General features: G+C 45.6%; 1 protein-coding gene across 1 annotated transcript in view; it reads left to right on the top strand.

Moving 5' to 3' along the window:
- The window catches only part of TBX21 (T-box transcription factor 21), a 77,042-nt gene extending 62,926 nt beyond the window's left edge, over nucleotides 1–14,116 (top strand). The window contains exons 3-6 of the mRNA XM_030221389.1: nucleotides 9,263–9,384; nucleotides 10,981–11,136; nucleotides 12,101–12,162; nucleotides 13,204–14,116. Coding sequence (XP_030077249.1) covers nucleotides 9,263–9,384; nucleotides 10,981–11,136; nucleotides 12,101–12,162; nucleotides 13,204–13,903 — 1,040 coding nt within the window. The 3' untranslated portion in view covers nucleotides 13,904–14,116. The remainder of the gene's footprint in view (nucleotides 1–9,262; nucleotides 9,385–10,980; nucleotides 11,137–12,100; nucleotides 12,163–13,203) is intronic.
- The last annotated feature ends 875 nt before the right edge of the window (nucleotides 14,117–14,991 follow it).

The following is a 14,991-nucleotide window of genomic DNA, read 5'->3' as shown; positions in this document are numbered from 1 at the left end:
ACTGCTTGCCCTGGGATTGATAGCATGGAATGTTATTTTATTTAGATTTTGTTTACACCTTTTTCAGTAGTAGCTCAAGGTGAGTTACATTCAGGTACACTGGATATTTCTCTGTCCCAGGAGGGCTCACAATCTACGTTTGTACCTGAGGCAATGGAGGGTTAAGTGACTTGCCCAAGATCACAAGGAGCAGCAGTGGGATTTGAACCAGCCACCTCTGGTTGCAAGACCAGTGCTCTAACCACTAGGCCACTCCTCCTCTACTATTTGAGTTTCTGCCAGGTACTTGTGACCTGGATTGGCCAACGTTGGAAACAGGATACTGGGCTAGATGGACCATTGGTCTGACCCAGTATGGTATTCTTATAGTCTTATGTTTTGCTCCATTTGCTCATTGAGTGAAAAAGTATTTCCATTTAACTTCGTTGAGTGTCCCTTAGTCTTTGTACTTTTTGAAAGAGTGAAAAATCGATTTCCTTTTACCTGTTCTACACCAATGTCCAGTCCTGGAGTACCTCTTGCCAGTCAGGTTTTCAGGATATCCACAATGATTGTACATGAAAGACATTTGCATATAATAGAGGCAGTGTATGCAAATCAAGTTCATGCATATTCATTGTGGATATCCTGAAATCCTGACTGGCAAGAGGTACTCCAGGACTGAACTTGGGGAAACACTGTTCTATACCTTCAGGATTTTGTAGACCTCAATCATATCCCCCCCCCCCCCTCCCCTCCCCAACTGTCTCTTTTCCAAGCTGAAGAGCCCTAACCTCTTTAGCCTTTCTTTGTATGAGAGGAGTTCCATTCCCTTTATCATTTTGGTGGCAGCACATGGGCATCCTTGTTATGAAATGGCAATATAAATGTGCATTTGCTGGAACATAAATGTTAACATCAGGCATTTTAGAAACATAAATTTTTATTTTTCCCAAAGCTGTCACAGAGCCCCGTTTCCCTTGACAATTTTGCTTTGGTGGTGGTGGTGGTGGGGGGGGGGGGGGGGGGGGGGAAGGGGGGCATCAACCACTGGAGGATTAAGGAAGTGAACTCTCCTAATCCCTCTAGTGCAGCAAAGCTCAATAGGAGAACTTTTTTCAAACTTACATGTAGGGCTGTACCAAATATTTGTATTTGATTCGATTTGGCCCAGATAGTGCCCCAAATACATTATTCGTATTCAGCTGAATAATGATTTAAATTTGAATATGAATAATCCGTGGCTATACTGTGCTACATAAGTTCATACAGTGGGGGAAATAAGTATTTGATCCCTTGCTGATTTTGTAAGTTTGCCCACTGACAAAGACATGAGCAGCCCATAATTGAAGAGTAGGTTATTGGTAACAGTGAGAGATAGCACATCACAAATTAAATCCGGAAAATCACATTGTGGAAAGTATATGAATTTATTTGCATTCTGCAGAGGGAAATAAGTATTTGATCCCCCACCAACCAGTAAGAGATCTGGCCCCTACAGACCAGGTAGATGCTCCAAATCAACTCGTTACCTGCATGACAGACAGCTGTCGGCAATGGTCACCTGTATGAAAGACACCTGTCCACAGACTCAGTGAATCAGTCAGACTCTAACCTCTACAAAATGGCCAAGAGCAAGGAGCTGTCTAAGGATGTCAGGGACAAGATCATACACCTGCACAAGGCTGGAATGGGCTACAAAACCATCAGTAAGACGCTGGGCGAGAAGGAGACAACTGTTGGTGCCATAGTAAGAAAATGGAAGAAGTACAAAATGACTGTCAATCGACAAAGATCTGGGGCTCCACGCAAAATCTCACCTCGTGGGGTATCCTTGATCATGAGGAAGGTTAGAAATCAGCCTACAACTACAAGGGGGGAACTTGTCAATGATCTCAAGGCAGCTGGGACCACTGTCACCACGAAAACCATTGGTAACACATTACGACATAACGGATTGCAATCCTGCAGTGCCCGCAAGGTCCCCCTGCTCCGGAAGGCACATGTGACGGCCCGTCTGAAGTTTGCAAGTGAACACCTGGATGATGCCGAGAGTGATTGGGAGAAGGTGCTGTGGTCAGATGAGACAAAAATTGAGCTCTTTGGCATGAACTCAACTCGCCGTGTTTGGAGGAAGAGAAATGCTGCCTATGACCCAAAGAACACCGTCCCCACTGTCAAGCATGGAGGTGGAAATGTTATGTTTTGGGGGTGTTTCTCTGCTAAGGGCACAGGACTACTTCACCGCATCAATGGGAGAATGGATGGGGCCATGTACCGTACAATTCTGAGTGACAACCTCCTTCCCTCCGCCAGGGCCTTAAAAATGGGTCGTGGCTGGGTCTTCCAGCACGACAATGACCCAAAACATACAGCCAAGGCAACAAAGGAGTGGCTCAGGAAGAAGCACATTAGGGTCATGGAGTGGCCTAGCCAGTCACCAGACCTTAATCCCATTGAAAACTTATGGAGGGAGCTGAAGCTGCGAGTTGCCAAGCGACAGCCCAGAACTCTTAATGATTTAGAGATGATCTGCAAAGAGGAGTGGACCAAAATTCCTCCTGACATGTGTGCAAACCTCATCATCAACTACAGAAGACGTCTGACCGCTGTGCTTGCCAACAAGGGTTTTGCCACCAAGTATTAGGTCTTGTTTGCCAGAGGGATTAAATACTTATTTCCCTCTTCAGAATGCAAATAAATTCATATACTTTCCACAATGTGATTTTCCGGATTTAATTTGTGATGTGCTATCTCTCACTGTTACCAATAACCTACCCTTCAATTATGAGCTGCTCATGTCTTTGTCAGTGGGCAAACTTACAAAATCAGCAAGGGATCAAATACTTATTTCCCCCACTGTAAGTAGTGCCATACTGGGACAGACCAAAGGTCCATCAAGCCCAGTATCCTGTTTCCAACAGGGACCAATCCAGGTCACAAATACCTGACAAGCTCCCAAAAAAAGTACAAAACATTTTATGCTGCTTATCCCAGCATTTCTAAAATATGCACCATGGTGTGCAGTTCTGGTTGCCCTATCTAAAAAAAAAAAAAAAAATCATATCAAAGAACTGGAAAAAGTACAGAAGGCAATAAAGAAAATAAAAGGGATGGAGCGGCTTACCTACAAAGAAAGGCTGAACAGATTAGGGTTTGTCAGCTTGAAGAAGACACAGGTTATATGATAGAGGTTTATAAAAATCCTGAGCAGGGCGAAACAGGTAAATAGGAAACAGTTAAAACTGTACCAGAACTAGGGGGACTGTCCATGAAACTAACTGGTAGAAGAAACTAGAGAAACTTTTTTTTTCATTGAAAACACATTCAAGCTACTACTACTACTACTATTACTACTACTTAACTTTTCTATAGAGCTACTAGACGTATGCAGCCCTGTACACAGGACATGAAGAGACAGTCACTGCCCGACAGAGCTTGCAATCTAATTGGGACAGACAAACAGGACAAATAAGCTGTGGAATTTGTTGCCATGGGATGTGATTAAGGTATCTAACATAGCTGGGTTTAAAATGAGTTTGAATAGATTCTTAAAGAGGTCCATAAACTATTATTTGCCAAATAGACTCAGAAAGCTACCTCTCATCCCTGAGAAGGATCTGCAAGAAATAAATCTATTCTTTGGGAACTGCCAGATTCTTCCCAGTGAGCTGGATGGGTCACTGTTGGAGGCAGGATGCTGGGTTATGTTATATAGCCGACTCTCACCTTTCTCATTTGTTCCACCCCACCTCCTCCTTCTAACTATCAATAATGGAGCTCCATTTCTCTCTTCCCTTGCTATCCTTTCCTCCTTTTGTTTCCCTCCTCTATCTCTCCTATAATTAGCCTGTAAGGCACATAGATAAATTGTATTTATACAGTGGGGGAAATAAGTATTTGATCCCTTGCTGATTTTGTAAGTTTGCCCACTGACAAAGACATGAGCAGCCCATAATTGAAGGGTAGGTTATTGGTAACAGTGAGAGATAGCACATCACAAATTAAATCCGGAAAATCACATTGTGGAAAGTATATGAATTTATTTGCATTCTGCAGAGGGAAATAAGTATTTGATCCCCCACCAACCAGTAAGAGATCTGGCCCCTACAGACCAGGTAGATGCTCCAAATCAACTCGTTACCTGCATGACAGACAGCTGTCGGCAATGGTCACCTGTATGAAAGACACCTGTCCACAGACTCAGTGAATCAGTCAGACTCTAACCTCTACAAAATGGCCAAGAGCAAGGAGCTGTCTAAGGATGTCAGGGACAAGATCATACACCTGCACAAGGCTGGAATGGGCTACAAAACCATCAGTAAGACGCTGGGCGAGAAGGAGACAACTGTTGGTGCCATAGTAAGAAAATGGAAGAAGTACAAAATGACTGTCAATCGACAAAGATCTGGGGCTCCACGCAAAATCTCACCTCGTGGGGTATCCTTGATCATGAGGAAGGTTAGAAATCAGCCTACAACTACAAGGGGGGAACTTGTCAATGATCTCAAGGCAGCTGGGACCACTGTCACCACGAAAACCATTGGTAACACATTACGACATAACGGATTGCAATCCTGCAGTGCCCGCAAGGTCCCCCTGCTCCGGAAGGCACATGTGACGGCCCGTCTGAAGTTTGCCAGTGAACACCTGGATGATGCCGAGAGTGATTGGGAGAAGGTGCTGTGGTCAGATGAGACAAAAATTGAGCTCTTTGGCATGAACTCAACTCGCCGTGTTTGGAGGAAGAGAAATGCTGCCTATGACCCAAAGAACACCGTCCCCACTGTCAAGCATGGAGGTGGAAATGTTATGTTTTGGGGGTGTTTCTCTGCTAAGGGCACAGGACTACTTCACCGCATCAATGGGAGAATGGATGGGGCCATGTACCGTACAATTCTGAGTGACAACCTCCTTCCCTCCGCCAGGGCCTTAAAAATGGGTCGTGGCTGGGTCTTCCAGCACGACAATGACCCAAAACATACAGCCAAGGCAACAAAGGAGTGGCTCAGGAAGAAGCACATTAGGGTCATGGAGTGGCCTAGCCAGTCACCAGACCTTAATCCCATTGAAAACTTATGGAGGGAGCTGAAGCTGCGAGTTGCCAAGCGACAGCCCAGAACTCTTAATGATTTAGAGATGATCTGCAAAGAGGAGTGGACCAAAATTCCTCCTGACATGTGTGCAAACCTCATCATCAACTACAGAAGACGTCTGACCGCTGTGCTTGCCAACAAGGGTTTTGCCACCAAGTATTAGGTCTTGTTTGCCAGAGGGATCAAATACTTATTTCCCTCTGCAGAATGCAAATAAATTCATATACTTTCCAAAATGTGATTTTCCGGATTTAATTTGTGATGTGCTATCTCTCACTGTTACCAATAACCTACCCTTCAATTATGGGCTGCTCATGTCTTTGTCAGTGGGCAAACTTACAAAATCAGCAAGGGATCAAATACTTATTTCCCCCACTGTATATGGGATAGCAAGTATTTAATAAACCTGAAACCACCACCACCATCCTGGTATAAAAACATGACCCCTTCATCACCTCCCTCATTCCCCACCCATTCTGGCATAAAATGCCTCACCTCATCATCCTTCCAAACCCCTGGCATAATCACCTTCCTTATCCACCATTCCCAAAGATCCCCTCTGGCAAGATGCCCTTCTCACCTGCTGCTGCTTCCTGTTACCACAGCTTTCTTCGGCAGTTGGCCATCAGATGTTGAGTGATCACAGAGCTCTGCATGGTTCTGACTGCAGAGGAAAGCTGACAGAGGAGGCAGCAGCAGCTTTCAAAAAGTGCTGCTCGCTAACTCTTCCTGCCAACTGCAGAACAATGTGCAGGAATGAGGAGGATAGATCAACTTTGGCAGGTGCTGGTAGTACTGGTCTTCTCTTGCTTTTCTCTTTGTTGTGCAGCAGCTGACTGACTAGAGCAAACGTCACAGCTGAGGACAGTGGTGGGGAACCACTAAATTAGCGCATCTGACAAGGCCCCATTTAACTTTTCGGCCCTGAGTACATAACCTAGCTTGCTTGTGCCTTAATGCTGCAAAAGATGGAGGATAGGGACAGTGAGCATGCTGAAGGAGGAGGAGGAGGAACCCAGGAGAGGGAGACAGGGAAAGCAGCGTTAGATGAGAAAGAGCCCAAGGGAAGGGGAACAAGAAAAAGCAAATTACAATTTTGTACTTCAATAGAAATCAAACAAAATAAAACACGGAAAAGAAAATAAGATGATACCTTTTTTATTGGACATAACTTAATACATTTCTTGATTAGCTTTCGAAGGTTGCCCTTCTTCGTCAGATCGGAAATAAGCAAATGTGTGAGACATCCAAGCATTACTTTGACAGTCTGACAGGGTGGGAGGGTGGGGGTGGGTAGGAGTGGGTAGGAGGTATGCATGGGGACATCAAAGCATTTCATTGATATTCTAACAGGATGGGTGTGGGTAGGTGAGAGGAGGGTGGTAAACAGAGAAAAATACAATTTTATGGTTTATAATGGGCTAGAAAATCCAGATCCTTGTTGTCCTGTCTGTTGAGTGTCAAAATATTCAATTATTCTGACTTCAAAGATCTTACGTTCCTGTATTGTTTTAAAGTTACCTTTCAGGATTCTAACTATGAAATCACGGTGCAGTGTCCTGGTCTTGTAAAATGCTGGCCCACCGGGGTGGGAACCTACTACTACTACTACTACTATTTAGCATTTCTATAGCGCTACAAGGCATACGCAGCGCTGCACAAACATAGAAGAAAGACAGTCCCTGCTCAAAGAGCTTACAATCTAATAGACAAAAAATAAATAAAGTAAGCAAATCAAATCAATTAATGTGAACGGGAAGGAAGAGAGGAGGGTAGGTGGAGGCGAGTGGTTACGAGTCAAAAGCAATGTTAAAGAGGTGGGCTTTCAGTCTAGATTTAAAGGTGGCCAAGGATGGGGCAAGACGTAGGGGCTCAGGAAGTTTATTCCAGGCGTAGGGTGCAGCGAGACAGAAGGCGCGAAGTCTGGAGTTGGCAGTAGTGGAGAAGGGAACAGATAAGAAGGATTTATCCATGGAGCGGAGTGCACGGGAAGGGGTGTAGGGAAGGACGAGTGTGGAGAGATACTGGGGAGCAGCAGAGTGAATACATTTATAGGTTAGTAGAAGAAGTTTGAACAGGATGCGAAAACAGATAGGGAGCCTGTGAAGGGTCTTGAGGAGAGGGGTAGTATGAGTAAAGCGACCCTGGCGGAAGATGAGACGGGCAGCAGAGTTTTGAACCGACTGGAGAGGGGAGAGGTGACTAAGTGGGAGGCCAGCAAGAAGCAGATTGCAGTAGTCTAAACGAGAGGTGACAAGGGTGTGGATGAGGGTTTTGGTAGAGTGCTTGGAAAGAAAGGGGCGGATTTTACAAATGTTGTAAAGAAGGAAACGACAGGTCTTGGCGGTCTGCTGGATATGAGCAGAGAAGGAGAGAGGAGTCAAAGATGACCCCAAGGTTTCGAGCTGAGGAGACAGGGAGAATGAGAGAGCCATCAACAGAAATAGAAAACGGGGGGAGCGGGGAGGTGGGTTTGGGGGGGAAAATGAGAAGCTCGGTTTTGGTCATATTTAATTTCAGGTGGCGTTGAGACATCCAGGCAGCAATGTCAGACAAGCACGCTGAAACTTTGGTTTGGATGCAAGGTGAGATATCAGGGGTAGAAAGGTAGATTTGGGAGTCATCAGCATAGAGATGGTAGGAAAAGCCATGGGATGAGATTAATGAACCAAGGGAAGAAGTGTAGATAGAAAAGAGGAGGGGACCAAGAACAGAACCCTGAGGTACGCTGACAGGCAGAGGGATAGAAGTAGAAGGGGATCCACCAGAGTGAACACTAAAGGTGCGGAGGGAGAGGTAGGAAGAGAACCAGGAAAGGACAGAGCCCTGGAATCCAAGTGAGGACAGGGTATCGAGAAGTATGCTGTGATCGACAGTGTCAAAAGCAGCGGAAAGATCAAGAAGAATGAGGATGGAATATTGACCTCTGGATTTAGCCAGTAATAGGTCATTGGAGACTTTAGTAAGCGCAGTTTCGGTTGAGTGGAGAGGGCAAAAACCAGATTGTAATGGGTCAAGAATAGCATGTGAGGAGAGAAAATCAAGGCAGCACGCTCAAGTAATTTGGAGAGAAAAGGAAGGAGGGAGATGGGTCGGTAATTAGAGGGACAAGTAGGGTCGAGTGAAGGCTTCTTAAGGAGAGGTGTGACCACAGCATGTTTAAAGGCAGCAGGGACAGTCGCAGTGGAAAGTGAGAGGTTGAGAATGTGACAGATAAAAGGAATAAGAGTAGGAGAGATGGCATTAAGAAGGTGGGTGGGAATGGGATCAGAGGAACAGGTGGTACATTTTGAGGAAGAAAGGAGAAGTGTAGTTTCCTCAATAGTAACTTCAGGAAAGGAGGAAAGGGAATGAGGGGAAGGAGAGAGAGGGGAACGGACTAGTGGAGGGAGAGCTGGTGAGGTAGAGAAAGCAAGGTTTATCTGACTGGCACCGGCTATCTTCATGTGATGTCTGTGCAGATTGAATCTTGTCTTAAGCATCTGGCCTGTTTCTCCAATATAGCATCCTTCGTTACATTTTTTACACTGAATGATATATACCACATTGGAAGATGAGCATGTGAAAGATTTCTTTATGTTGAATATTTTTCCTTTATGAATGACTGTGGGGTCCTGTGAAATGTTTTGGCATAGCTTGCAGCTGGATATATTGCAGGGAAATGTGCCCTTCTTTTCCTTTTCAGTCTGTGTTGGGAGTTTACTTCTGATTAGCTTGTGTTTTAAGTTGGGTGGCTGTCGGAAGGCAAGCACTGGTAGGGATGGGAATATCTCTTTCAGTAATTCATCTTCCTGGAGTAGAGGCTGTAAGTCTCTTATGATTTTCCTCAGTTTCTCCAGCTCTGTTAGAATATCAATGAAATGCTTTGATGTCCCCATGCATACCTCCTACCCACCCCCACCCTCCCACCCTGTCAGACTGTCAAAGTAATGCTTGGATGTCTCACTCATATATACTATCTGCTACCACATTTGCTTATTTACGATCTGACGAAGAAGGGCAACCTTCGAAAGCTAATCAAGAAATGTATTAAGTTATGTCCAATAAAAAAGGTATCATCTTATTTTCTCTTCCATGTTTTATTTTGTTTGATTTCTATTGATAACCTTAAGAGTGGACTAACACGGCTACCACACCTCTCAATTTTGTACTTAAAATAGCATTCTCCTTCTTTTTTTTTCTTTCAGGTAACCGGATATACATGCACCCTGATTCGCCAAACACGGGAGCACACTGGATGCGGCAGGAGATCTCATTTGGGAAACTAAAACTCACCAATAACAAAGGGGCATGTAACAATGTAACACAGGTAATTGTGACCAACAGTGCATCTGAAGCAGCTCTACCACAAAACAACCCAATAATATAACCAGAGCACACTCATCATGGGGTACCCCATTATGGGCAACACACCACAATATGGGACCCAAAAATGTAATCAAAGCACACCCCACTACAGTGAACCTAAGAGTGTAATGAGAGCACATCCCAACACAGGCCACAAATAGGTACCTCATGATGGGTATGCATTGGCAACAACGGTATAACCAGAGCATACCGCACCATGGGGGACCCAACAGTGTAACAAGTGCACAATTCATCTTGGAGGAACCCAACAATACATCTCAGGCACCTGAACACAAGAGGACCCAACAATATAATCAGAACACCTGCCAGTACAAACAGATGTACTTAGATGCAACAATGTAACCAGAGTACACTTCACCATGGGGTTGGGAAACAATCCAGCTTATAATCAAAAGTAATCGCCGGCTATTTCCCGACACAAATCGGGATATGGCCGGTGATTTCGCAAAAGCGGCAAAAAGCGTATAATCGAAAGCTACATTTGTGATAGCTTCGCCGCTTTCCCTTCGCCTCGCCGGCAAAAGTTCAAAGGGGCGTGTTGGCGGCGAAGCGAAGGCGGGACATGGGCAGGCTTGGGCATGGCTACCAGATGGCCGGCTTTCACGGATAATGGAAAAATAAAACCCGGCGATAAGCAGTATTTCGCCGGGTTTACTTGGCCCTTTTATTTTCACGACCAAGCCTCAAAAAGGTGCCCCAACTGACCAGATGACCACCGGAGGGAATGGGGGATGACCTCCCCTTACTCCCCCAGTGGTCGCCAACCCCCTCCCACACTAAAATTATTAAAATACAAACCTTTTTTGCCAGCCTGTATGCCAGCCTCAAATGTCATACCCAGCACCCTGACAGCAGTATGCAGGTCCCTGGAACAGTTGTTGTTGGTTGCAGTGGACTGCAGAAAGGCAGAGCCAGGCCCATCCCCCCCCCCCCCCCACCACCTGTTCCACTTGTGGTGGGTAATGTTGAGCCCTCCCAAACCCCCCCAAAACCCACTGTACCCACATGTAGGTGCCCCCCTTCAGCCCTTAGGGCTAGGGTAATGGTGCACACTTGTGGGCAGTGGGTTTTGGGGGGGATTTGGGGGACTCAGCACACAAGGGAAGGGTGCTATGCACCTGGAAGCTAATTTGGTTGTTTATAAAAGATGTTTGAAGTGCCCCCTAGGGTGCCCGGTTGGTGTCCTGGCATGTGAGGGGGGACCATTGCACTACAAATGCTGGCTCCTCCCACGGCCAAATGCCTTGGATTTTGCCGGGTTTGAGATCGCCGGCAGTTTTTTCCATTATCGCGGAAAAACAAAACTGGCGATCTCAAACCCGGTGAAATCCAAGGCATTTCGCCGGCCCACACCGTATTATCGAAAAAAAAGATGGTCGGCCATCTTTTTTGAAAATACGGTTCCGGCCAGCTGTTGCGCCGCCGCCAAAATAGATCACCGGCGACCTATTTCGCCGGCGACGTTCGATTATTCCCCTCAATGTAACCAAGCACCCCCCCCCCCCCCAATCTCTCTAACACCTGCTATTTCCTCCAGATGGTTGTTCTCCAGTCTTTGCACAAGTACCAGCCGCGGCTGCACGTGACTGAGGTGAAGGAAGGTGAGACAGATGAGTACCCATCAAGCAAAACTCAAATTTTCTCTTTCCTGGAGACCCAGTTCATAGCAGTGACAGCGTACCAGAATGCAGATGTGAGTACTGGCTTATAGCAGCCTGATATACAGAGCAACATTCTTACAGTGATCTGTAATTAGGGTAGTGTCCCCATCTAAATAAAAAAAAAAAATAGGCTCTGAACCAGCACGCATGCATAGAGATTAGGTGTGCAGGATATTGCTTCTGAATTTTGAGTCCTAAGAGTGAAATTCTGAAATGTATTGTCTAGTTTCACCCTTTTTACCTGTGGCATTCCTTTCTACTATCACCCTGTAGCAGGGATGGTTAATTTGAAGCTTCCCAATTACTTCTTAGCCCAGTCAAATATGCAATTTATCCTGTCTTTCAAATGCATGTATATATTTCTCAGATAGATAAAAAACAACAAAGCAGTGGAATCAAATGTATTTATTGGAACAATACCCGACGTGGCCACGTTTCGCCTGAGGGCGAAATGTGGCCACGTCGGGTATTGTTCCAACAAATACATTTGATTCCACTGCTTTGTTGTTTTTTATCTACTGTTTTGTAAGCAGTTGTGTGCCTTTTTGTTTTTTTTGTTTTGTATATATTTCTCATAAATATTCATTGTGGAAAATGTGATACCAGACCATTTTGCAGCATGGAGGCGGGGGGGGGGGGGGGGGGGGGGGGTGGAGACCAGAATTCACTGTCACTGCCACTTCAACAATTCCTAATTCACCCACCTTCACCACAGACTCTACCCATGACCCAGCCCATCTATCTAAAGCTGATGGGCTCCCTGGGAATATTTGATTTAGACTCAGGGTGAAGATAGATCAAAGGAGAAAATAGAGAAGGTTTCCATTTCGACACAAATAGGAGGAAGGGCTGTGTTCAGTGATCAGGGCAGCTTTCAGTAAGGGGTCCTTTCTAAACCCACTGCTAACTCTCAGCTTGCTGCCACAAGAAGTTCCTCTGTTGCTTCCCTGCCCTAATCTGTCACCAGCTGCAGTGAGATCTCTATGGTTTTCACAGATTACACAGTTGAAGATTGATCACAACCCCTTTGCAAAAGGCTTTCGGGACAATTTTGATTCGTAAGTATTTCACCGTCAGTTTCCTACACTTGTGCAAAAAACACCGTCACTTTCCCTCCCAGGAATATCTGCAACTCTGCATAGTCTGTGTCACCTGCCATTCATAAAAGTCTAAATAAGTCCAGTGTCATTTGTGATGCTTAGCTGGTAACTGAGTTGTGTTTCTGCAACATTCCAGGCACTTTCTGCTATGTGCTAGATCATTAGTTCCTAACTTTTTCTCTGTCATGGCACACACAGCACTAGGTTCACTTTGTTGTGGCACACCGTCACCTTCCCTACACTGCCTCCAGTCTCTTGGCATTACCAACTTCTCCTCTGTCACTCAACCCTAGTCTCATCTCCTTCTATTCTTTTCCCCTTCCCCCACATGCCTGAAATCCTCAGCTTCCTTTCCTATCCCTCTCATGGCATCATCATTTTCCTTCCTTCCTTCCTTCATACCATGGTATCATCATTTTCCCTTGCCTTCCCCAGCCCCTACCCCCAGCATCACCAGTTTCCCTTATCTTTTCCTTCTCCCAATGTTCCTGATCCCCAGCTTCCTTTCCCTTCTTTAATCTCGTCTCACATGATGACATCACCCTCTCTCCCATTTCCTGTTGGCATTATGACATCACTTCCCTTTCCCAGTCCAACTAGCAGAGGAAGCAGAAGCAGTTGGTAAGATATACTGTTTGCTGATTCCTCCTGCTAGCCATAGGCCACTGCACAGTGGACTGGCGGGGGGGGGGGGGGGGGGGGGGGGGGGGGGGGGGAGAGATTATGTTTTTGCAGCTGTGACCTGCTCCTGCATCCCCTCTACAATTGGCATGAATTTTCAACCCTATCTGAGATTTGCTGATCGCAGCATACCAGTTGGGAACCAGTTGACATTCTTTTTCTTGTTTCTGCATTTTATTGATATTGCATTTGTTTGTGAACTGCTTTGATTTTAACAAAAAGCAGTATATCAAGGCCTAATAAACAAAATTAAATTAAACTCTGTGCTAGACAAGAAGTGTTCCAAATATAACAGTTCTCATTTGACTTTTTTCCTAGGGTATACACAACAACCGAGGCTGATCGTCTAACCCCATCTCCTACGGACACCTCTGGCTGCCAGCAGTTCATGTCAGGCACTCGTTACCAGACTTTCTTGCATGAGCAATATGCACTTCCCCAGAGTCGCTTCTATAATGGGGAACGAAGCAGCCCCCATGCTCTGCAGCAAAAAGACCCCCTAAGCACATCTCCCCCACGCTGGTACTTCTCTTCACAGCAAGCCCCAGCTGGTCATCTAGAGTACAACACGTATGAGGCTGACTATTCTGGGAACAAGTTTGTGCCATATAGCATGAAGCCTTTCCCTCTGCAATCCTCTGCCCACCATGCACTCACATACTATCAGGATCACCCCTTTGACTCCACTGCTGGCTGGGGTGGCAGCAGGAGCTCTGCTCAGTACCACCCCAAAGCAAGCGCAGGCACCTTGAGTTGGTTCAGGCCAGTGAGAGACCTGCGACCCCTGCCCCCAAGCAGTGAGAAAAAGAGCAAAGACAGCGAGGAGTCTGTCACATGGGCAGACCCCCACTCAGGAAAATCCTTGGACTCCTCAGGACCATATGAGGCCGAGTGCAAGAGGCGGCGACTCTCTCCCTACACCTCGAGCTGTGACAGCTCACCAGCCACTCGCAGTGGCGATCAGTGTGAGAAAGAAGGGACTGCTGATGGAAACTATTACAATTTCTACAGTACCTGAGGACTGTGTACAACCTGCTCTTACATTACATACTCTTTCTCAATGGCTTCCATTTCTCTGGCCTAGGTAAGATGTGTCTATGCTGCGATAAAAGGATGAGCAAAGTACTGTACTACAGGTAGGTTTAGATGTACTTCACTGTATGTGTGTATTTATGGAGATCAAATGTGTGCAAGGATTCAGTGTGTACATCTGACTATCTGAGTGGATGTTCTGTCAGTATGGTGATACGTGTGGTAGCTGTGTGGCATGTGTGTTACATTACATTACATGAAACACTTATACCCCGCAAAGTCTCATTAGAGATCCAAACAGTTTACAATAAGTAATAAACTGATCATGTGAGTGTGAAAGGTGCTGCATGTGAATAAGTGTGGATGGCAGTGACTTCACTAGATGTAAGCGTGTATAAGCATCTGTTTGTGAGTGTAAGGTGCTATGTGTATCAGGCATTGGGCACCTTGTGCACCTGTGAACGCTTGGGTGTAGGTGACAGGCAGCATGTGAATGTGAATATTGAATATGTATGGCATTGAGCAGTGTATGAGTATGTGTGGATGCCTGGATGTATGTGTGTTTGAATGCTTGAATGTAGATGACATTGGGAAACATGTAAATGTTGGGTGTGTATGGCATTGGGCTCCATGAGTGTGTGTGTGTGTGAATGCTTGGGTCTTGACTGGACATTGTGTGTGTAAAGGGTTAGGTATAGGTGACATTGGGCAGCATGTAAATGTTGCGTTCTATATGGCATTGGGCACTATGTGCCTTTGAATGATTGGTTGTATAACCCTGGTCACCATCTGTATGTGAATACTTGGGTGTAGGTGACATTGGGCAGAATTTAAATGCTAGGTTTATATGACATTGGGCACTGTGTGTGTGAATGTTTGGCTCTGTGATCTTGGGCATCATGTGTGTGTAAAGGCTTAGGTGTATATGGCATCGAGCAGTCTGTATGGCATTGGCTACCATGTGCATGGGAATGCTTGGATGTAGGTGACATTGGGAAGCATATGAACATTGGATCTGTATGGCACTGGGCACTGTTGAGTGTGTTATTGGGCACTATATGTGTATGAATGATC

This window comes from Microcaecilia unicolor, chromosome 12 (assembly GCF_901765095.1).
Source record: "Microcaecilia unicolor chromosome 12, aMicUni1.1, whole genome shotgun sequence".
NCBI lineage: Eukaryota > Metazoa > Chordata > Amphibia > Gymnophiona > Siphonopidae > Microcaecilia > Microcaecilia unicolor.
The sequence above is the reverse complement of the archived record's forward strand: the minus strand, read 5'-3'. Positions and strand labels throughout refer to the sequence as shown.